Raw genomic sequence first — 23455 nt, 5'->3', positions numbered from 1 at the left:
AAAAAAAAAGTCGGTTGTGAGTATTTATCTTGCAGTTCTGACTTTATTTCTCCGAATTGTAACTTTGTCTCGCAATTTTGACTTTATAACTGCAATTGTGAGTTTATATCACGAAATTCTGAGAAAAAAGTCTAAGATAAAAGATATAAACTCACAATTCTGACTTTATAACTCTTAAATGAGTTTATATCTCACAATTCTGACTTTATAATATGCAATAGCGAGTCACAATTTCAAGATATAAACTCGGAATTCTAAAAAAAAAGTCGGTTGTGAGTATATATCTCGCAGTTCTGACTTTATTTCTCCGAATTGCAAATTTCACAATTTTGACTTTATAACTCGCAATTGCGATTTTATTTCATAATTAATGATTCATAAAGAGTCAGAATTGCGAATTTATATCTCACAATTCTGACTTTATACCTCACAAATGTGAGTTTATATCACATAATTCTGACTTTATTTCTCCGAATTGTAACTTTGTCTCGCAATTTTGTCTTTATAATTTGCAGTTGCGAGTTTATATCACATAATTCTGACTTTATACCTCAGAAATGTGAGTCAAAATTTGATTATTTGCAAAAAAGCTTGATCTCCTTATTTAAATTAAGCTGCTAGAGGAAGCATGTATTCAGGTGGTAGCGGTATTGGGCAGTTGAGAGAGGTGACAGTTTTCCTGCGAGTGGGCGTGGTTTCAACGCAGACCTGAACAGACCCAGCGTCTGAGAACAGAGAATATTGCTTATTTTTTCAAGATTTTGATACCTTATTTTATTTACTTGACATTTTTTATAATTCAAATTTGGCTGGGTGGTTAATATCACATTTTTCTGTGGTGTGGCAAACTTAGAACATATTTTTTTTTTTTCAATATTGCTTTACACAGACTTTAATTCACATCATGTACTAAATTTAGTGATTTATATTTAAAACCGTCCAGGAAAAATTTAGTTGGACATTGAATATGGTTTTTTACTTAAATGGCAGCCAAAAATCTCCCAAGATTTCAAGATTACTAAAGCTGTTTTCTAATGATGATCATAAGCCAAATCTCACAACAAAATTCTTATATTTGTTTTAGCTTGACTGACATCAACTTTTTTCCCCAGATGGATTATTTATGATTGTGGCTCCTGCAAACCCTTTAATATCACATTTCGATTGAAACCTCTCTCGTTTGATTGATTTGTGACCAGAAGACTGAATGGCGCCGAGGCTGCATCTCAGTGTGAGACGAATGGTGATTCAGATTGACTGTGCTGCTTCTACACAACCTTGAGCAGATGCAGGATTCAGTGCATGAGTGCTTGAAAGAGCAGTGGCGTAACCAACAGTGGTTCTGTTCTATTAAAGGCTCAGGGGAGTGAGTCTTGTTCAAGTAACTAAAAGAAGGACAGACAAATGGAATTTTTTGTCCTGTTCCAGATAAGGAGATTACATTGCAGCTCCCTGTATGAGTTTGAATAAATTGTCTTTGCAGTAAAGAGGACACCCTGTCGTAGTTGAAAGTCAATTAGTTGTAGAAGAAATTGTTAGCCTCTAAATAATATTTTGCTTTTCTTTGATAATACTGCATTCATACGCAGTTTCCCGCAGTGCACGTTTTAAAAACGGGTCGTTCTGGTGTTGTCATCTTGAGGCTTTCTGAACTGTTGAACTACAGATCTTTTTATCCTGTGAAAGAACATTTTGAAACGTTGAAAGAGGAAGCAATGAGTCAAGAAGTTGTATTTTTTACTTTTACTGATACCTCCCAGAGGCAAAGAGCTGAGATAAGACAAAATTTACATTTAGATGTATGCACTACGTTATATTGTATTGCAAAACAGCTTTTTTTGCTTTGGATTATAAGATTTTTAATATTTCAAAAAGAAGTCTCTTCTGCTCACCAAGCCTGCATTTATTTGATCCAAAATACAGCAAAAGCTGTAATATTGTGAAATATTTTTACTATTTAAAGTAACCGCTTTCTATTTGAATATATTTAAAAATGTTCAGCATCTTTACTCCAGTCTTCAGTGTAACATGATCCTTCAAAAATTATACTAATATGCTGATTTGCTGTTCAAGAAACATTTATTATTATTATTATCAATATTTAAAACAGTTGAGTAAATTGTTTTTAAAAAGATCCAAAGATCAGCATTTATCTAAAATAAAAAGCATTTGTAATATTATACCATTGAAAAGCTTGGAGTCAGTATAATTTTTTTTGTTTGTTTATTTTTTGGGAAAGAAATGATAGAAATTAATACTTTTATTTAACAAGGCTGCTTTAAATTGATCAAAAGTGATGATAAAGACAGAAGATTTCTATTTCAGATAAATACCGTTCTTCTGAACTTTCTAATCAACAAAGAAACCTGAAAAAAATCTACTCAGCTGTTTTCGACATCAGTAATGATGCTAAAAATTCAGCTTTGAAATCACAGGAATAAATTACATTTTAAAATATATTTAAATAGAAAACAGTCACTTTAAATAGTAAAAATATTTATAAAAAATAGTATAAATCTTACTGTTTTTGCTTTACTTCAGATGAGTGTCATGATCTGGGCTGTGGGGTTTCCCTCAGCCACCTGAGGTCGCTGTTTTCCCTTCCCTCCACAGCACTTCCCCAAATTGTACACTCCTGTCTTGTCATTAGCACTGATTACACTCACACCTGCTCACAATTATCTGGTCTATAAGAACTCTCATTTCCCACTACTCATTCTGGCTGCATTGTCTTCGTATGTGTGTCTCTGTGTTTCTGGCTCCTGGATCTCCTGATCGTGTTTTCAGTTCTGTTACTTTCTTTTGGTTCTAGTCGTGTCTGTGCCGTGTTGGCCTTTTGTTTGCTTTGTTTGTTCTGTTTTATTGTGTTTTGTTTCATTAAAATCCTTCCCTGCATTTGGACCCAGATCTCCTTACTCCAACGTGACAGAATGCAGCCAGCAAAGATGGGTCCAGCGGGGAGGATTTTTTTTTTCGAGGAGGCGGCGTCCCCCCGTTCTGTTCCCGAGACGGCGGGGATGTCCTTCGAGGCGGCGTCGGCCGCTCGTTTTGAGTGCATCTACGCTTGCCTGGCGGCGATGGATGCCCGTAGCGCCGAGGCTGCGCGGATGCGCCCCTGCTTTGCGGCGGGGATAGAGAGGCTGTTTCACGGGAAGGTGGCGGCGTCCACTATCTCGGTCACCGAAGCGGCGGCGATCGCTATTCCTGTTCCTAATGCGGCGGCGTCCGCTGTTAATGTTCCCAAGACGGCGGCGGTGACCGCGCTCTCTGTTCCGGACGCGGCGGTGACCGCGCTCTCTGTTCCGGACGCGGCGGTGACCGCGCTCTCTGTTCCGGACGCGGCGGTGACCGCTCTCTCTGTTCCGGACGCGGCGGTGACCGCGCTCTCTGTTCCGGACGCGGCGGTGACCGCTCTCTCTGTTCCGGACGCGGCGGTGACCGCTCTCTCTGTTCCGGACGCGGCGGTGACCGCGCTCTCTGTTCCGGACGCGGCGGTGACCGCTCTCTCTGTTCCGGACGCGGCGGTGACCACGCTCTCTCTGTTCCGGACGCGGCGGTGACCGCGCTCTCTCGCTGTTCCTGACGCGGCGGTGACCGCTCTCGCTGTTCCTGACGCGGCGATGACCGCTCTCGCTGTTCCGGACGCGGCGGTGACCGCGCCCTCTGTTCCGGACGCGGCGGTGACCGCTCTCGCTGTTCCCGATGCGGCGGTGACCGCTCTCGCTGTTCCTGATGCGGCGGTGACCGCTCTCGCTGTTCCTGGTGCGGCGGTGACCGCTCTCGCTGTTCCAGACGCGGCCGTGACCGCTATCTCTGCGCCTGACGCGGAGGCGACTGCGCTCTCTGTTCTGGACGCGGAGGCGACTGCGCTCTCTGTTCTGGACGCGGAGGCAACCGCGCTCTCTGTTCTGGACGCGGAGGCAACCGCGCTCTCTGTTCTGGACGCGGAGGCAACCGCGCTCTCTGTTCTGGACGCGGAGGCAACCGCGCTCTCTGTTCTGGACGCGGAGGCAACCGCGCTCTCTGTTCTGGACGCGGAGGCAACCGCGCTCTCTGTTCTGGACGCGGAGGCAACCGCGCTCTCTGTTCTGGACGCGGAGGCAACCGCGCTCTCTGTTCCTGATGCGGCGGTGACTGCGCTGCACGGGCCTGGCCCGCCGTCCCTCCCCCTGATTTGCCTTCCCCCGTTCCTCCACCCTCCAGACTTGTGGAACGTCTGGGAGCCGTTCCGTGGGGAGGGGGTAGTGTCATGATCTGGGCTGTGGGGTTTCCCTCAGCCACCTGAGGTCGCTGTTTTCCCTTCCCTCCACAGCACTTCCCCAAATTGTACACTCCTGTCTTGTCATTAGCACTGATTACACTCACACCTGCTCACAATTATCTGGTCTATAAGAACTCTCATTTCCCACTACTCATTCTGGCTGCATTGTCTTCGTGTGTGTTTCCCTGTTCCTGATTCTAGATCGTGTTTCTTGTTTTGATTTTTAATCCTAGTTGTGTTGTGCCGTGTTGGCCTTTTGTTTATGTTTATTTGTGTTTTGTTTCATTAAATATTCTTACTCTGCCTGCATTTGGACCCAGACCCTTATTCCCACCGTGACAATGAGACTTCTTTTAAAAAAACATAAAAAATCTTACTGTTCAAAAACTTTTGACTGGTAGTGTAATTCAAATTCTCTACAATAACTTTGAAAACCATAGATGTTTCATAAATAAAAAAAAATCTGTCATCATTTAGTCACCCTCATGTCATTCCAAACCTGTTTGAAATTCTTCCTTTTGCAGAACACAAACACAAAAAAAGATAAAATGACAAATCTTTCAGTGTTTTTGGCCCCCAGAGTAAAAGCCATTAGGGTCTAATTGGCATTCTGTGGATCGTAAGCATTGAAATATTCTTTAATATATCTTCTTTTGTGTTCCCCAGAAGAAAGAAACCTATACAGGGTGACATAATGGTAAGAAAATTATGAATTTTCAGTATGAGCGTGAGCTTAATGCAGAAATTGATTTTCTCGGGTGGAACTGAGAGATACTTAAAGAGCACAAAGTGAACAAAAGTTTGACCTGCAATTGCAAAGGGAAAAAGGTCTTTCTTGTGGTTGTTCTGTCTTGTTTGACTGTAAAGATCCAACACTAGAATTAGTCAGAAAGGTGAAAGTCCCCCCTAGTCATACAGCTTCTTCTTGTAAATGGCTGAGTAACGACAGCCGATGGACTTGCGAGACAACAACCTTCTGCTGATCTCTGAGGCAGGCTGCCAGATAATGAGTGGTAGGGGATATAGCTTGGATGAGCAACGCTTTTTAATTTCTGTTGGGAGTGGAGATAACCACTTCCGTATCTGTGCTTTACAGAGCTCAGTGAATCTCCACAGGTTACAGCCGCCAACATTTCTGCCAGATCAGCGATAGGCACGAGATTGACTCTGTCACAGTGATTCATTAAAGCAGAGCAGGAATCCGAAGCAATGAACAATGTCCACTTAATTGCAATGAAAAGACTGAAAGGGGGGTGATTGTGCACACAATGAGAGACATTTTCATAAGACATTTTCATCTAGCGCACAATGCTGCATCTCTCACGCTTTCTCGTTCATCTTTTCTCTCCATCTTTTTATTGAACCCTGATGAGACTCCCTTTCCAGCTGCTAGATCATGAATAACATTTATTTGTGAACGTGCATGGTGATCATCCGTTACAGATGCCGTGGTCCAGTCCTCTGTTAAACCTAATTTGGTTCTTTTCAGTTTATATGCTAATAAGAGTAACAGAGACGCTGAGGTGACTTCAAATGCTCTTGTTTTCATCCTCCTTTCATATTCAGCTTTAAAAGATACAGTGCCTTGCAAAAGTATTCATACCCCTTCATTTTTTTCACATTTTGTTTTGTTGCAGCATTATGTTAAACTGCTTTAAATTAGTTTTTCCCCACATCAATTTACACTCCATACACCATAATAATGACGAAGCAAAAACCAGATTTGCAAATTTTACAAATGTATTAAAAATAAAACACTGAAATAAGTACATTGCATAAGTATTCATACCCGTAACTCAGTACATAGTTGAAGCACCTTTACAGCCTCAAGTCTTTTTGGGTATGATGTGACAAGCTTTGCACATCTGCATTTGGCAATTATCTGCCATTCTTTGCCTCACCTTTTCACCTCTCAAGCTCTGTCAACTTGGATGGGGGCTGGCAGACATTTTCTAGAGTCCTAGTTGTTCCAATCGTCTTCCATAATGGATAATGGAGGCTACATGCTTCTGTGAACCTTCGATGCAGCAGATTTTTTTTCTGAACTCTTTCCTAGATCATTGCCTTAACGCAAGTCTGTCAAGGAGCTCTACAGGCAGTTATCTTGACCACAGGACTTGCTCTGATATGCATTTTCAGCTGTTAGACCTTTACGGAGAGGTGTGTGCCTTTCTAAATCATACTCATTCAAATGAATTTGCCACAGTTTAACTCCACTCGAAGTGTAGTAACATCTAGAAGCAATATGAATGCTCCTGAGCTAAATTTCGAGTGTCCCAGAAAAGGGTATGAATACTTATGCAACAGGATCTTTTCAGTTTTTTATTTTTAATAAATTTGCACAAATGTTAAAAACCTATTTTTTGGTTTGCCATTATGGAGTAGGGAGTGTAGATTGATGTGGGGAAAAAAAAGTAATTTAAAGTAGTTTAACATAAGGCAGCAACATAACAAAATGTGAAAAAAATGAAGGGGTATGAATAATTTCGCAAGGCACTGTATGCTGATGTCATAAGATGCGTCATATTAAGTAAACATATCTAAAAGTATAATAATCCTGTTTATTAATTCCATCAAAAGCATCAATCTACTGACAAGGGTGCAATATTTTAGGTCTATAATACCCAGAAAAGCTTTTAGTGCCCATTATTATCGTCATTCATCTTTGAATTGCCTGTGCTTTGAATATCTTTGTTCATGGTTCTCAATTTTGGTTATGTCAGTTTTTGATTTAATCGATGTGACTAATCACTCTTTTATTTCCCATTCACTCTTTTATGACCCATTCATTAATGATAAAGGGAACACTGGCTGGCAGGCAGTCCCCGGGTGTGTTATCCGACTTGCTCTCCACAGTGCAGGGGATCAATTGGTTGAACTCTTGGCTCTGTAACTCCAGCTTGCGTTAATTAATTCCTGCACAGGCTAAATTATCCAGTGAGATTGGATAGCTTCTGTAACCAAAGCTTCCCTTCTCCAACATGTAAAAATAAATAATGAGTCAATCCCGACTACGAACGGTTCCATTACTATTTAAATTGTCGCCGTGAGGCCTCTAACTATAGTAACCCAAAGATGTTTTAAATAACATTATGAGCTAATGTGTAAACGTGACGCAGTGGGTTTATACCGTGATGGAATTTTATGTTTGTCTCCAGGCTGGGAAACCAACTAAGGCCAGCTTGGGCTGGTTTCAGCATGGTTTTTGTTTGGAGCATATTAAAGCAAAAGATAATGCTAAAAAAAGTGATACATGGAAAATCTGTCTGCAGGAGCTTTAGTTAGACTTGGCACACACCAGTAGTCAAAATGAAACTGGTCCTTAACGCCCAAAGCTCGACAACCACCCCGCTGGTTTTCTTTCATGCAACATTCATTGTTCCTCACATACTAATAAAAATACATTTTAAAACTGAGCTATTTAAAGATATTTGCTGATAAGTACTGGCTTGATCTCGCAATGGGTGTTTTATAAGAACTACTGCATCATCATAATGCAAAAAAGAACGTACTTAGCCTTGGAGAAAGCTCATTTAAAAAAATTCTTATTATTTTTTAATTGTGCAGTTTATGGGCTGTAACATTTATTTTTAGAGTTTACTATACATATGGGCTTTTCTACAGAATTGGTGCAAACTGCTGTCCCACAACAAAAAAACACATTTAAAAAGCATTTAAGTATTCAAATCTGAACTAAGATTTGTTACTAAGATTCTTCTATTATCTATTGACACCCACAATAGTATTTACAATATCAGTAAGCTTAATATATATAAAATCATCATTTATTTGGTACTTTCAATTGGAAGGTGGCTGTCCCGAACCCTAACCCCTAAATTTCAACTTACGAAAATGATATTGAAAAAACTCTCTCTGAAAAATATCTTTTTGATTTTTGTTATGCAAAAAAATAAAATAAAAATGTTTGCGCATTTTCATGTCACTACAAAAACAGTGTGTTTTAGTCCACTGACTGAGACTGATTTTAACTACACCCCTAAATTTATAATTAGGAAATATTCATGTGTCCCCCTCTCTCATAACTACAAGGTGTATAGATAGGTCCCATCATTTTGACGTAAATGTGTTCAAAAGTGTGAAAATTTGTGTATAATTTTAAGAAACGTCATTACCGAACACTTTTTTTCTGCAATTAAGTACTTTTTTTGGGGTGTTCAAAAGTGTGTGTGTGTGTGTGTGTGTGTGTGTGTGTGTGTGTGTGTGTGTGAAATTTTATAATGTGATGTGGCCGCTATCATAACAAATACTATTACCATAACTAATCTTACAATAGTCAACATTTGAAGTGGATTTTAAAAAATCATCAAAGTTGTCCTAAGACAAGAAATTGGAATTGTTTTGGGTTTTAGGACAACTTTGATGAAAGGTTTTGATCCACTTCAGATGTTGACTACTGTAACTACCAAAAATGTCAGTCACAACTAAAACATGGGATGGGATGTAGCAAAAATATATTTACATGGTAGATGTAAATAAAATCTTAATAGGTCAAAAAAATTCCTTCTTATTAAATTATACAGTTGAAGTGGATCAAAACAGTTCATCAAAGTTGTTCTAGGTTAAAAAAAATGGGTATTGTTTTTATTTAATATTCCAAAACTTTCTGAAAATACAATATGAGAATTCAACTCGCATACATACAAAATTTGTGGAAATAGACATTTTTTCAAGACGTTTCCATCTCTGACTTTGAACCAATAATAATGTAGAATGACTTAGATAGATAGATAGATAGATAGATAGATAGATAGATAGATAGATAGATAGATAGATAGATAGATAGATAGATTACTTAATATAATTATTTACTAAAGCGGTTCATATTTTAACTTTAAAAAAGCAATTTAACTATACCCTAGGTGTATACTTGATATATACGTCAAATTTATACATGTAGAAATGAAGAAAGCCACTTAAGAAAATACTTTAACATATTTTGTTAACCCTTTTACAAAACGTAATTCCTTTTCACTCATTGTCCGCTGATTTTGTAGTGAAGTGTTCAAAAACGCATTTCGATATCTCTCATTACTTACCACAGAAAAGTGAATTGGCGCTCTCACGAAAGTGTAAAATGACAACAACGACCTCTAGCTTTACTACGTGAGTGTTTATAATCCCTAACTAACGTTACGCGTCTGTGACGAAGTTGTCAATGAATAATGTCGAGCTCAGCTCCAGCAGAAGAGGTGCTTGGTGGAGTTCATCACGCCTCTCAGTCCGCGGGAGCGCCGCTGCAGGTGACAGAAACTGGAGCGAGCGAGCGATGCTCAACCGTTTATCCCCACGAAAGCGACAAACGCGCATCTTTCTTTGGGAATAGTGTGCTCTAGGAATAGTCTGCCGTGTCGGTCATGCTTTTGGTGGACCGTTGTGAGACTTCATCATGAAATCCTGCAAATATCCTTCGAGCACTCTGCTGGAATTAACCGTCATTTTTCTTTTCATTGAGAACTCCAGGATGGAGACCGAAGGTAAGATCTTTGTTGCCACTTCATTGTTTCGTTTAGAAACGGTCGTCATTCCCACACCGGTTTTCTCATTTTCCTGCAAACTTTTAGTTACACTTAGTCCCTCGGTTCTGCTGACCAACTGAAATGCTAGTCATTATTTTAATGTAACTTAGCCCGTTCTAATGATTTACTCGACGTGGCTATGAATTACACTTCTGAATTTATAAAGAATGATATTAAATCTATACATGTCAAAGATTTTTTTTTTCGTATTTATGCCGCTTATATTCAAGGCAAATCATTTCAATGTTTTGCTAGCCCGAGAGGAAAACAGTCGTGTCAGACCTTTGAGGAACTTTTGACCCTTCTCGTAGTACACTCTGTTCTTTGGCATGACAATATTTTACTTGTTTAACTAACGTTACACGCGTTCTTTGACTTGAACTTCTATCAAATAAAAACAAAACGTGGCACGGTAAGAGATGGTGGCTTTATTGTAACGCATCTCTGCACTTTTGGGCTAGGTTTCATACAGGTTCTGATTTATCGCGGTTGGTCAGTCACTCAGGTGCTTCTTTCAGCACAAAGACAAAATTGAATTGCGACTCAGCCAGTGCGCACTGCGGTTCCTGGCACAGGTTGTCAGTCAGACGCTACAGGTTTTGAATAAAAATTTACATTGCTCATAAACCCCAAGTGTGAAGGAAAAGAAGCGGTGGACACCAGTGAGCATGTAACTGAAGTGGATGTGGCGAAGATTTAATAAGCGAAAGGGCCAGAGCTTGCAAAGCTGTGCGTTTATTAGTGTGGTTTAGTTTTGTTATAATTACATTTATTTAATTTATTTATATTATATTAACTTACTTTATTATTAGGCCTACTTCTGTTTTCATTTTTGTTCACTGTAGTTAGTTTTGTAAAGAGTTTACAAAATGTTTTTGACACCGTAATGCTGTTATTTTACCCTTATCCTATTTTACCTTTTTGGCTTTACTGTCTTTATGTTTGAGGTCCCAGAGACACCTGTGATCTATATGTGTAAAATAATAACATATGCACAAAATTAACATCTGATTTTCCGTTAAAATAAATTAAATATGTATTTTCAATTTAATGAAAGCCACTGGACATATTATTATATTATATTATATTATAGGTAACACTTTAAAATAAGGTGCCATTTGTTAACATTACACCAATGCACAATGAACAATACATTTATTACACTATTTGTTCATCTTTGTTAATCTTAGTTAAAAATACAGTTGTTTATTGTTAGTTTGTGTTAGTTCACACTTACAGTGCATTAACTAATGGTTAAAACACAACGTAATAAACACAACTTGTGATTTAATGCATTAGTAAATGCTGAAATTAACTAAGATTAATAAATGCTGTAGTTGTTGCTGTTGTTAATTCTTAGTTCATGAACTAATGTAGTTAACTAATGTTAACTAATGAACCTTATTGTAAAGTGTTACCATATTGTATTATATTATATTAGTAACATTTTACAGTAAGGTGTCATTTGTTAACGTTAGTTAATGTATTGACTAACATGAATGAACAATACATTTACTACACCATTTATAATCTTCTTTTTATGTTAGTTAATAAGAATAGTTGTTCTTTGTTACTTTGTGTTAGTTCACAGTGCATTAACTAATGTTAACAAACACAACTTGTGATTTAATGCATTAGTAAATGCTGAAATTACCATTAACTAAGATTAATAAATGCTCTGTTGTTCATTCTTAGTTCATGTTAACTATCGTAGTTAACTATTGTGAACTAATGAACCTTGGAAAGTGCTACTATATTATATTAGTAACACTTTAGTAACACTGTCATTTGTTAACATTAGTTCATGTATTAACTAACATGAATAAACAACAAACAATACATTTATTACACTATTTATTAATCTTTATTCATGTTAGTTAATAAAAATAGTTGTTCTTTGTTACTTTGTGTTAGTTCACGGTGCATTGACTAATGTTAACAAACACAACTTAAAACTTGAAATTAACATTAAATAATGCTGTATTGTTCATACTTAGTACATGTTAACTAATGTAAACTAATATTAACTAATGAACCTTATTATAAAGGGTTACCATATTATATTATATGACACATGTAATTGCATCCCTCCGTTATGTCACAAAACATGCAAAGACATTTCAGAAATGTGTATATATATTGTGTTTGGGGCAATAATTGGCTACAGTGAAATTTTGCATTTGAAAATAAATAGCTTTTTGCTTTTAATAAATAAGTGAATTCAATATTTAGCTATTTCCTCATACTCCCGCTCAGATAAGTAGAGTGTAATAAGCTACAGCTGTTAGAAAGAGGTGAAATAAGGATGCACAAGCAAACAATGCAGGGTGCTATGGTGCTGTGGCGTCTTATTTCATAGGCTTTATTCAGAAGAAGACTAAACGCCATTCCAAACCAGAATAAGAGTGAGTGTAGATGCCTTGCTTTATGTAACAAGTAGGAAAATTATTCTGTGAGGGATAGATATATGGTCTTTTAAATGAATCACAAGCATGATGGATTCGTTTTTACACTAGTGGGACAGTTTAAAAATTGATTGATGAATTTGCACAGATGTTAAAGCTCAGTGGGCCTACAAAAAATTCCAATGTAAAAATGAGACATTAAGCTACTGCAATTCGTTGAACGATTGTACATGAGTCCCTCAAAACCTTGTTTCATTAGTGTTAAATTAAATATGGCATCTACGCTGATTAAGGTTATGTGGTTCACTGGAGATTAAAAGCCGCCTTCATTATAATTCACACATCCTTGGTGAGCATATTCACTTTTGGGTTTTTTAAAGTGAAAAAACTTTAATACGATGAAGAAAAAGTTCCTTCTATTGCATCAGACTTGACAAAACCCTCTTTGGATCTAATTTGAACTTTTATTGTAAAACGTGTCTGGTTTTTCTTCCACAGCCTTGGATTTTATTTTGCTCAAAGGCGAAATATTATATGAGGGTTTTAAAGATTGCACTCCAAAACCTGTCCAGGATTTATTCTGTCAATCAGGGAACACTCTTATCACTAACAGATGGTGATATGATCATCTGACCAGACTTTTAATTGATTCCCTTTTATGAGCAGAAAAAGCCATTTATTCTGATGGCAGCACCTGCATTTAATTTCCATATTTCTCTTCTCACTTTCTAGGCAAAAAGAATGACGAGTTCACTGTCTGACACTGCGCTCACAAATGCCAGTGTCAAAGACCTATGCTGAAGGCAGCAGATGACTGCAAATTAAGTAGTACCGAAGCCTGTTTAATTAGTTGTTCATTAGGATGTACATGAAAGCTCAGTTATGACTCTCTCAGCTTCAGTAGTTTTCTTCCCACGGGCCTCTGCTGTAAAACTCTTGGTTATAAGTGGGCTGCACATCATTCTTGTGTTATGATTTTGAGGTGTAGGGTAATGACTTGGCCCGTTATCATAGCATAAACAGGTTGACGGTGCTATGCGGCCCTCATTTGTATTGAGATTATTTGAGACAGGAGTGTTATTTCACAGTGACAAGCTTAAACAAACAAGCACCTGCCATGGGCAGGAGCCCAGGCTCATTGACTGCGTCTGCAGCTCTGCGCAGTATCAAGGTGCTGCAAACTGCCATTTATATATAGTTTTTTCTCCTCCCTAAGCTTTAAATTGAATGTTTTGCTTTGGATTTGAAGGCACACAGCATGCATTTTTGACTATTATAGCTTAAACTGTAAATAAAGATGTAAGAAACTGTATTAGTACTGGTTAGCCAGTGTCTCTATCTGTTAACTCAGTATGGTTGCCTGGCAACATTGCCTTAAAAAGCCATTGTCATGAGGCTCTTTCCAGATTTTAGTGGCCCCGTGTCTCATGTGAGCCCTTCAGAAAGCCACAGCCCTCAGTTGCGTGGAAATCAAAATCTAAACACAAGTCTAAAACATTTCCACGGTTTTAAAAAGCCATCATTCTGCGCTGCATTGCCATTTGTTATACTTGGTTTCCTTATCTTTGTCAGACTCTTATATGACTCTTTTTTCTCTCTCCTACTGTCTTTATTTTGTCTGTTCTTCTTTTGAATGAGTTTCTGTGCCATTATCTCTTGTGCTTGGCCTCCAGTAGTATGTGTAAATTACTGATACATTCTTTCAGTTCTCAACAGATTTCAGAACATAATCAAGATAAGTGCAAATTTGCTGATTCATTAAATTACAAACAGTTGCATATGTCAACATTTCTAAAGTCCCCAACGATAATCCCCACTCAATAAAAATCTTTAAAAAAGGTAACATTAGCCGCGTCTCATTTGGAAGGCTGTATCCTCTGGAGGTCGCATTCGAAGGCTGCATCTGGGAACTTTCATTTCAACGGTTCATTTCAACCGTTAAATTGCAAAGTAAAAAATAAATTATAGTATTTTACATCTCACAAGGAATAAAAGTCAGTTTTATTATGATTCCTTTTTTAAATAAGACATCCTTAATGTTGTATGCAGCCTTCAAATGCGACCTCAGAAGGGTGCAGCCTTCCAAATGAGACGCAGCTAGTGACTTTTTTTCTTGCAATTATGAGTTTACATCTTGCAGTTCTGTGTGATTCAAACTTGGAATTCTGACCTTTTTTTCTCAGAATGTAAGATACAAACTTGCAATTCTGACTTTTTTTTCTCAGAATTAAGATATATAAACTTGGAATTCTGAGTTTTTTCTCAGAATTGTAAGATACAAACTTGGAATTCTGACATTTAATCTTGGAATTCTGACTTTTTTCTCAGAATTACATGATACAAACTCGGAATTCAGTTTTTTTTTTCCTCAGAATTACGTAATACAAACTTGGTATTTTGTCATTTTTCTCAGAATTGCATAATACAAACCCTGAATTCTGACTTTTTTCTCAAAGTTGCGTGAAACAAACTTGAAATTCTGACTTTTATCTCAAAATTGCGTGATACAAACTTGGAATTCTCGCTTCTTGTCTCAGAATTGAGAGATATAAATTTGCAATTCTGATCCTTTTTCTCAGAATTGTAAGATACAAACTTGGAATTTTGACTGTTTTCTCAGAACTGAGATGTAAACTTGGCATTCTGACTTTTTTTCTCTGAATTGCCAATTGCGTGATACAAACTTGGAATTCTCACTTCTTGTCTCAGAATTGTGAGATATAAATTTGGGATTCTGAATTTTTTTTCTCAGAATTGTAAGATATAAACTTGGGATTCTGAATTTTTTTTCTCAGAATTGTAAGATATAAACTTGCAGTTACGAGTAAAAAAGTCAGAATTTGGTGATATAAACAGGCATTTCTGCCTTTTTATTCTTTTTATTCTGCCTCTCAGGGTTGCTAATATAAACTCAGAATTGTGAGATATAAACTCGCAATTGTGAGATACAAAAGTTTATATCCCGCAATTCTGACTTTACATCTCACAATTCTGACTTTATAACTCGCAATTGCAAATTATATCTGAGGTCATTATATCCGAGTCAGAATTGCACGTTTGTATCATGTAATTCTGAGAAAAGAGTCAGAATTATGAGGGGGAAAAAAAGTCGAAATGACCTTTTTTTTTTTTTTATTTAGCTGAAATGAGCTTCCATACATTACTGTAGTAGAAAATACAAAAAAAGTCCGGCAAAAAATATCATTAAAATAGGATAAATTAAGATGTCAGATAATATCTGATATCTAAACAGAAATGACTAAGTTGCTGTAGAAGTCAATAAATTGGTTTATTTTCATTTGGAGAGTTGCCTGTGCAAATGTTTTCACAATGTTTGTACACAAATATAATGCTTCAAGTAGAACGTGAAGCTTTTTAAATGAATGAGTGTTTCACAGATGTCTTGGCAAGGTTTGTCTTGGCTACGGTTTGTTTGTTTGTTTATCATTCGTAACGCAGGTGCTTGTGCTGTATGTTATTCAGTTACTCACATTATACAAATTAAAGAGAACATTTTTTTCTTTCATGTATTAGATTCAAGATCAGTGGCTAACAGGGCTATGCTAACCAGTGAAACTTTGATTATTACCTGGTCTGAAAACAAAATGCATAAACTGGAACAAAGCAGTTATCTAAAGCACTAATGTTTGCAGAAATCTAAATAGGTGCTGATATACAGTACATTTACAACCCCTTTGCGGCAGTTTCGCTGAAGTTTTTAGCTGAAAAAAAAAACTGTGTTGAGTAGGAAGTATTCAGCCCTCTCTTAACCAAAGACATCATTTTCAATCTCTAGGGAGGCATAAAATCTGCATCTGGGTTTTACAGTACAAATGATTATATTTCCAGACTAAGAATGTGTGTTTTTCCATGTAGCATAAAAAAGGATTTTGCAATAAAGATTCATGCCCCAAACTTAGAAAACCAGCAGATAAAATGTGTCGGAAACATGAAGTCATCCCCTGTGGATTCTTCTTTTTTTAGCTTGAACCCAACTCTAAACATACTTAAAGATACCACGAAATAGATCATTTCTGGATGGCTGCTAACAAGATCATGAAAACCAGATTTGCAAACCCTTTTGAGTCGCCTGGTCTGGTTACAGGGATTACAACCTCTTTGTTTTGCATAGAGGAGAGAGATAAATAAGAAGGTGACAAGTTTGTGGCACGCCTCAATCCCTTGATTCCCATCTGGCAAACTAAACACGGCATTTCAGGGATAGTTCACCACAAACTAGCTTTCATTATTTACTCACCCTAACGCTGTTCCAAAGTAAGTAAATATATATGAATACTGAATGCAGGGTGGGGCTAGGGTCGGCCACCCCACTCACAACTGCTTCTTTGATCTCTTTTTTTCCTGACAAGAAGTGTGTTTATTTACTTGCAGAAACTCTTTACGACCACATAAATCGGGAAACTTTTTAGACGCGCACTCCAGCTTCACTTCAGTGCCAGGCACTAGTCAAACGAATGTGGGAAAGGTACAGGTGATGAGGAAGCAAAATTTTTTTGACCGGAAATGACAAGCTTCTTCCAAAAGATAATAAGACGGTGTACAAAAGGGCATCATTGTGGGGAAAAAAAATTCTCAGCTTTTATTTACATTTGAACAAAAAGTGGCATTTACAAAATTATTCATACCCTTCTCAATAATTAATAGAAAAGCCTTTATTGGCTATTACAGCAATCAAATGCTTCCTATAATTGCTGACCAGCTTTTTGCATGTCTCCACTGGTATTTTTGCCCAATCATCTTTAGTGATGAGCTCCAACTCTTTCAGGTTAGAGGGTCTCCTTGCCATCACCCTGATCTTTAGCTCCCTCCACAGATTCTCAATTGGATTTAAGTCAGGACTCTGGCTGGGCTACTGCAAAACGTTAATGTATTTGTCTGATAACCATTTCTTCACCACCTTTGCTGTGTGTTTTGGGTCGTTGTCGTGCTGAAATGTCCACTGGTGCCCAAGGCCAAGTTTCTCTGCAGACTGCCTGATGTTGTTGTTGAGAATTTTGATGTATTGCTCCTTTTTCATTGTGCCGTTTACTGTGATTAGGTTCCCCAGTCCCCTGGCAAAAAAAAAAACAAAAAACAAAAAAAACATTAGGTTCGCACCACCATGTTTGACAGTGGGGGTGGTGTTCTTAGGGTTGAAGGCTCCTCCTTTTTTACGCCAAATGAAGGCTACATAATTGTGGCCAAACAATTCAATTTTTTTTTTTCATCTGGTCATAAAACAGAAGAGCAGAAGTCTTCTTCTTGTCCAGATGAGCATTTGCAAAGGCCAAGCAGGCTTTTGTGTGCCTTGTCTAGAGTGGTGTCCTCCTTGGTCTGCGTCCGTGGAACCCAGCGGTGTGCAGTGTCCGTCTGCCTTGAGATGTTGCCACCAGCAGAGCCAAGATTCATCAGGATGGCTTTGGTGGTGATCCTTGGATTCTTCTGGATTCTCTGAGATTTTTCACAGTGCAGAACGTCTAGTATTTTTTAATAATACTTTGCACTGTAGCCCCTTTTCTGACTTGTGAGCAGTCACAATGTGGTCCTCAGGTCCTCAGTGAGCTCCTTTGTCTTAGCCATGACTGTCCACAAACCAACAGCAGAGAGCTTGTGTTTTTCACCTGTTGAGTTGATTAAAACAGCTGTTTCCAATGAATCATGATAATTAGGATGCTTTAGAACAGCATGGACGGTTTGGAATGGTATAGAACTTTGGATTTTCCCATAGAGTGTGACAGTTTGCAAAGGGTATGAATAATTTTGGACATGCCATTTTTTGTTCAAATGTAAATAAAAGCTGAGAAATATTTTTTTCCACAATGATGCCTCTTGTACATCGTCTTATTATCTTTTGGGAGAAGCCTGTGTCATTTCCGGTCAAAAAAAAAAAGCTTGCTGGTTGAATAAAAGTAACTTTAAGTCAGAATTTGCCAGGGGTATGAATAATTTCGGGCTTGACTGTATATATTCAGTGCACAGCAAAAATGAGTACACTCCCTCTGAATAAATATAAAAGATGTATTTTCTTAATTATCACTAATATAATTAATGGAAATGTGGCAAAACTGAAATGTATTAAACATATTCCTATTAAAAACAAAAAAATATATGCCAATATTTTCGGTAAAATAATAAATTAGCCAATTTTGTTTAAATGAAGGATTGCTGAAATGAGTACACCCTAGATTTAGTTTAACAAAGGTATAATATTCTAGTACTTAGTATGTGCTCCAGAACATTAAGTATACTGCTCTGACCCTTCTTGGCACTGAGTGTACAAGTTCATGACAAATTGTCACATCTGTCCTGTTTAACTCCTGGAGGACGACCCCCTTAAATGCCCTGGTCTTTAATGGGGAGTGTTGCTTAGCTCATGTCAAGTCATTACTCACACCTACTGAAGCATGACCTTCCGTGTTTTTCAGTCTTATTGAAGTTCTCAGTGTTAAATTTTAGTTAATTATTGTGTACTAAAGTTTACAGAATCAACACTGCATACATTTTGAAATTGACGTCAGTAGGTACGTTCCACACCAGTGACAACCATTAAAGTCCCCCTGAAATCAAAATTAAAGTTTTTTGGCTTTTAGTATGAATATATTAGCCTTAAGGTTATCTATAAGCTAGTGTGCTGCAAAACAAAGACAAAATTCGCGTTTACAAGATATGGGCATTCAAAACTTACAGTCTCGTCACTTCCGCCAATATGAATCAAGGATTTGGATGATATCACCGTGCACTTCAGTTTCTCATCAAACGTTCTGTCCAATCAAATGCTCTCTAGAGTCCGTAGTGTCCCGCCCCCTACACAGAGACGCATTTACCCGGCCCGAGCAGATCATATGCGCTCATATGTGCGGACGGCATGTATTAAACTACACAGCCTCAGCATGATTATGATCACTATTTCGTTTTAGCAAGTTTCATATTGAATCTGTGGGGTAATTTATTAGTCTGTGGCTGTCTTAAGCTTACAAATGCGGCTTTACCGAGCTCAACGGCTCTTGCCCGAGCAGATATTAATGGAACGCTATTGGCTAGTCAAAATTAGTGGGCGGGGCTTGGCGATATGTTTTTGTTTCAGTTAAAAGTACGTCACCACATAGAATAACGCTGCGTGTTTCAAGGCACTTCAGTGGACCTTTAAGCTTACAGCCAGGCAATGAAAGTATTTTTATTGTAATTGGTCGGGAAGTTTTATGTTTTTTTTTCTGTCTCTTTCTCTCAGGTAATTCATTTAACTACATTCATCTCTTTAGTAAACAGTGTTGCCTAATGTGCACTGCATGCTGTATGGATACCCATTAGTCAGCCAGTTGGTCGTCTTTATTCAATATTCTTAATCTGGACATGGCTCTTTAATGAATTTGCAGCGATTATCCTAATTAGCATTGGCGTTTAAAAATGAGCTCATTTGTTTGTGTGAACAAGTTGTTTTGTGTGCTGATGTGCCCTGATGGCCACACATGGATTTCAGTAATTGTTTGGGAATCTCGGACATGGAAGGTCAAAGCTTGAAAACACAAACTGAATGTTGTATCCCAGCTGCATCCATAAAAAAAAACTTTATTCTGTTTTCCAGCTGGATCATACATATCTGACAGAGAACTGCATGCCTTTTTAGTTTTTGGGAGGCAAATATAGATTGTTGGAGCATCAGAAAAGAAAATATTTTTTGTCCACTAAAAATAGAAACGGAAATAAAAGATAAGATAAAGTTTACATTGTTACTGGATGTGACGTCTGTTATCCTCTGTGTTTTGCGTTCAGGGCTCGACAATAAGGATGGTCTGCTGGCCAGGGTCAGTGTGACGGAAATACGGGTCAGTTGACTGAGCTGTTATTTGTTCCCAAATCCCTATTGCAGAGATCTCCAACTCTGCTCCTGGAGAGCTGCTGTCCTGCATATTTCAGCTCCAACTTCCATCAAACACACCTAAACCAGCTAATCAGGGTGTTCAGGGTTGGTTGCAATTACAGGTAGGTGTGTTGGAGCCAGGTTGGACCTGATGTCTACAGGATAGTAGCTCTCCAGGAGCAGGGTTGGCTTTTGGCACTTTATTTATTTTTTGATCATTTTTATCCTGTGCACACTTATATTTGGTTTTCTGTCACATTTTTGTTGTGACTTGTGCTCGTCAACTTTATAAACTTGTCAGCTACTATTACCTAATTATCTAGCTGGCTGACATAGATGAGGTTTTGTTTGTTGAAATTGCAAAAATGGCTTGCAATAGTCTTGTTAGCATTAGCAAGGATGGGTTAATAATTACAAATCAAAAACTAATGTTTAGCCTTGTATTTTTAATCATTTTTCAGGAAAAGTATTTCATTTTCTGTATAATTGTAGTAATTTTCAGCTATTGCAAATTGTGGTCTCACTTTAGTTTGGGAACCAATTATCACAATTAACTAACTATCAACTATGATTTTGCCTCAGTGAATTATTTTTTTCCCCCTATTAATAGATACTTAGGTAGTTAGTAAGTTTAGGTATGGGTAAGGTTAAGGTATCTAAAATATGTAATTCATGTTATTTTTATTTTATTTATCATATTAAGTTTCATGTAACACTTTACAGTAAGGTTTCATTAGTTAACATTAATTTACTCCTTTAGTTAACATGAACTAAGAATAAACAATACTTTTAATAACCTTTGTTAATATTAATTTCAACATTTACTAATGTATTATTCAAATCAAAAGTTGTAAGTTGTAATTATATTTTTATATTAACTAATGTAAACAAAGTTTAATAAATACTGTATAAAATGTATTGATCATTGTTTGTGCATGTTAGTTAATACATTAACTAATATTAACAAATGAAACTTTATTGTAAAGTGTTGGCAGTTTTATTAACCAAACAGCATATTAATTAAACTCATAAAATGTATTTATCCATTTTAACATCAATTTATTACAAGTTTAACAAAAAAAAAATTTTAGGGCCCTATCAAGTTTGACTTATGAAATATTAATTTGTTGTGTTTTGTTGTTACCAAATTCTGATTAGGTGTGTCTAAATATTGAATGCATTTTGTTTTTGTATTTGACTCTGGTTATCAAATGAAGGCATAAAACATTACCTTATCTTTTAATCATGAAAATTAAACTTTATTTTTTGGCATTTTATTCTTCAAATTAAAACATTTAATTTGTTTATATGTGTGATTATTTTTTGAAAAAATAAAGTTTTAATAATTTTAGCAGCAGTAGTGGTCATAGTAGTAGTAATGCTGGTAGTATTACATACATTCTGCTATACAATAGTAATATATTTCTGACACAACTTCTTCAAGTTAAGACCTTTCAGTTTCTGTGTGTATCCACCTTATTCTTCAACACGGAAATAGTCTACAGGGGAGCCTTATGGTTCATTAGCCCCTACTGGGAAATAGCTAGAGTAACAATGGTAGTAAACAGTAAAACTGTTTGCACTACAAAATAGTGTGTTCATAAATGAAGATAGTAAATTAAAATAATATGCTAAAATGGGCTGTACAGCTAAAAATAGCTGGATGCTGATTAGACCAGTAGCCAGACCCATAAAATGTGCGAATTGCCTCGACCAGTCTAACAGGCAAAATTAGGTGGATATGATATGACGTCAGTTTTACTCAAATTAAATGGTTAAATGCTCATAAAGTGCTCTCAGAGGAGCACTGGAGATGTTGTTCATGTATTTATGCCCTCATTTTTTTAGCACTCTCAGATTCCAGATTTTCAAATAGTTGTATCTCGGACAAATATTGTCCTATTCTAAACCAAACCATACATCAATAGAAAGTTTATTTATAACATTCTATCACATCTTTTTGTGGCTTAATATTTACAAATACTAGTCTATATGGCAATTTGATTTAAGTGTACTGACCTACTTTTTAGTTTTACATTTAAAATTTGACAAATTCCATGTCATTCAGCGTTGTACAGTAAATTCTGTTTTTATGACTGGATTCCGCAATTCCGTCCTTGTTTTCCGCATTACGGAATCATAGGGCCCTATATACGCCATTAATATGTGCTTTATATGTACTGATAAACAGTAAATATGCTCTTAAAGGATTAGTTCACTTTCAGGATTAAACTTTTCTGATAATTTACTTACACACGTCATAGAAGATGTTCACGTCTTTCTTTCCTCAGTCGAAAAGAAATTAAGGTTTTTAAAGAAAACATTCCAGGATTATTCTCCATCAATGGTGCTTCAAACAGGTTTCAGTGCAAGTTCAAAGGGCTCTACACAATCAAGAATAAGGGTTTTATCTGTCTTATTTGTCGTTTTGTAAAAAACGACAAATGCTCATCTTGCACTAGCTCTGAGCATCTTTACGCATTGCGTAATCACATTGGAAAAGTCACATGAGGTTAGTTCTTCGTCTGTGTACTTTGGTTAAAAAATGTAGGGTAGGGTGAAAAACTCCAACTCATTTTCTCCTCCAACTTCAAAATAGTCCGATAGTCCAATTAGGGCTGTCGCGGTTAAGGAATTTCCCTTGCGGTAATTTTGAGTGGCTCAGTAGCGCGGTATGCGGTATTACCGCCATATATATATATATATATATCAGTGGCGATTTCTTTAAGACTGCAAGGGAAGCTCAGCTTCCCCTATAATGTCACAAAATTAATGGTCAAATTACGTACTATTGTATTAACATTTTATTGACTAAAAATGCGTTAGAAAACGTTCATCTCAAAGACGAATTCGTTCAGAATCAGTTAGATATAGCAGGTCGGCTGACTTGATTTTCTTCTCATACATTCCCGTAGCGTCACAGTGCATTTCCCCATTGAAGCCCAGCGTCCATTGACTTCAATGGGGCTGCTTTGAACGTTTTTTTTCAGTGCTTTGAAACTAGACGGTCATTGGATAAACGCTGCGATTATGTCCCGCCCACGGACGCTCAGCGTCTCTGGGGGTGAATGAGGAGTGGGCTGGCCTGGACGCTGAGCTTCTGCGTGATGATTGGAGGGTCTGTCGAAAGATTGCATGTCCTTTTGACTGACAGCGATTTTGTCCTATAAGGAATCGCTGAAGCTATTCGTTCGCGCTCTCTGCGGCCGCTCAGTCCCATCGTGGATTTCTCAAGTTCAGTCGAAATAAAAACTGCTGCAACCTATTTCTTTATATTTGCTTGGCGAAATTGCTTGATTTTCATCATACATTTCACACAATTATACACCACATTCCTTGTTTCACTTTTACAGAGTTTAATATTTTTTTTAGATCATTCATTCATATGAAACTG

At 37.3% G+C, this 23455-nt stretch overlaps 1 protein-coding gene across 1 annotated transcript in view; it reads left to right on the top strand.

The window, feature by feature from the left end:
• Nucleotides 1-9515: 9515 nt before the first annotated feature.
• Nucleotides 9516-23455, top strand: part of rxfp2a (relaxin family peptide receptor 2a) — a 75357-nt gene continuing 61417 nt past the window's right edge. The window contains exon 1 of the mRNA XM_073829429.1: nt 9516-9756. Coding sequence (XP_073685530.1) covers nt 9669-9756 — 88 coding nt within the window. The 5' untranslated portion in view covers nt 9516-9668. The remainder of the gene's footprint in view (nt 9757-23455) is intronic.

This window comes from Garra rufa, chromosome 23 (genome assembly GCF_049309525.1).
Source record: "Garra rufa chromosome 23, GarRuf1.0, whole genome shotgun sequence".
Classification (NCBI taxonomy): domain Eukaryota; kingdom Metazoa; phylum Chordata; class Actinopteri; order Cypriniformes; family Cyprinidae; genus Garra; species Garra rufa.
Note: the sequence above shows the minus strand (reverse complement) of the source record. Positions and strands in the feature narration are given on the sequence as shown.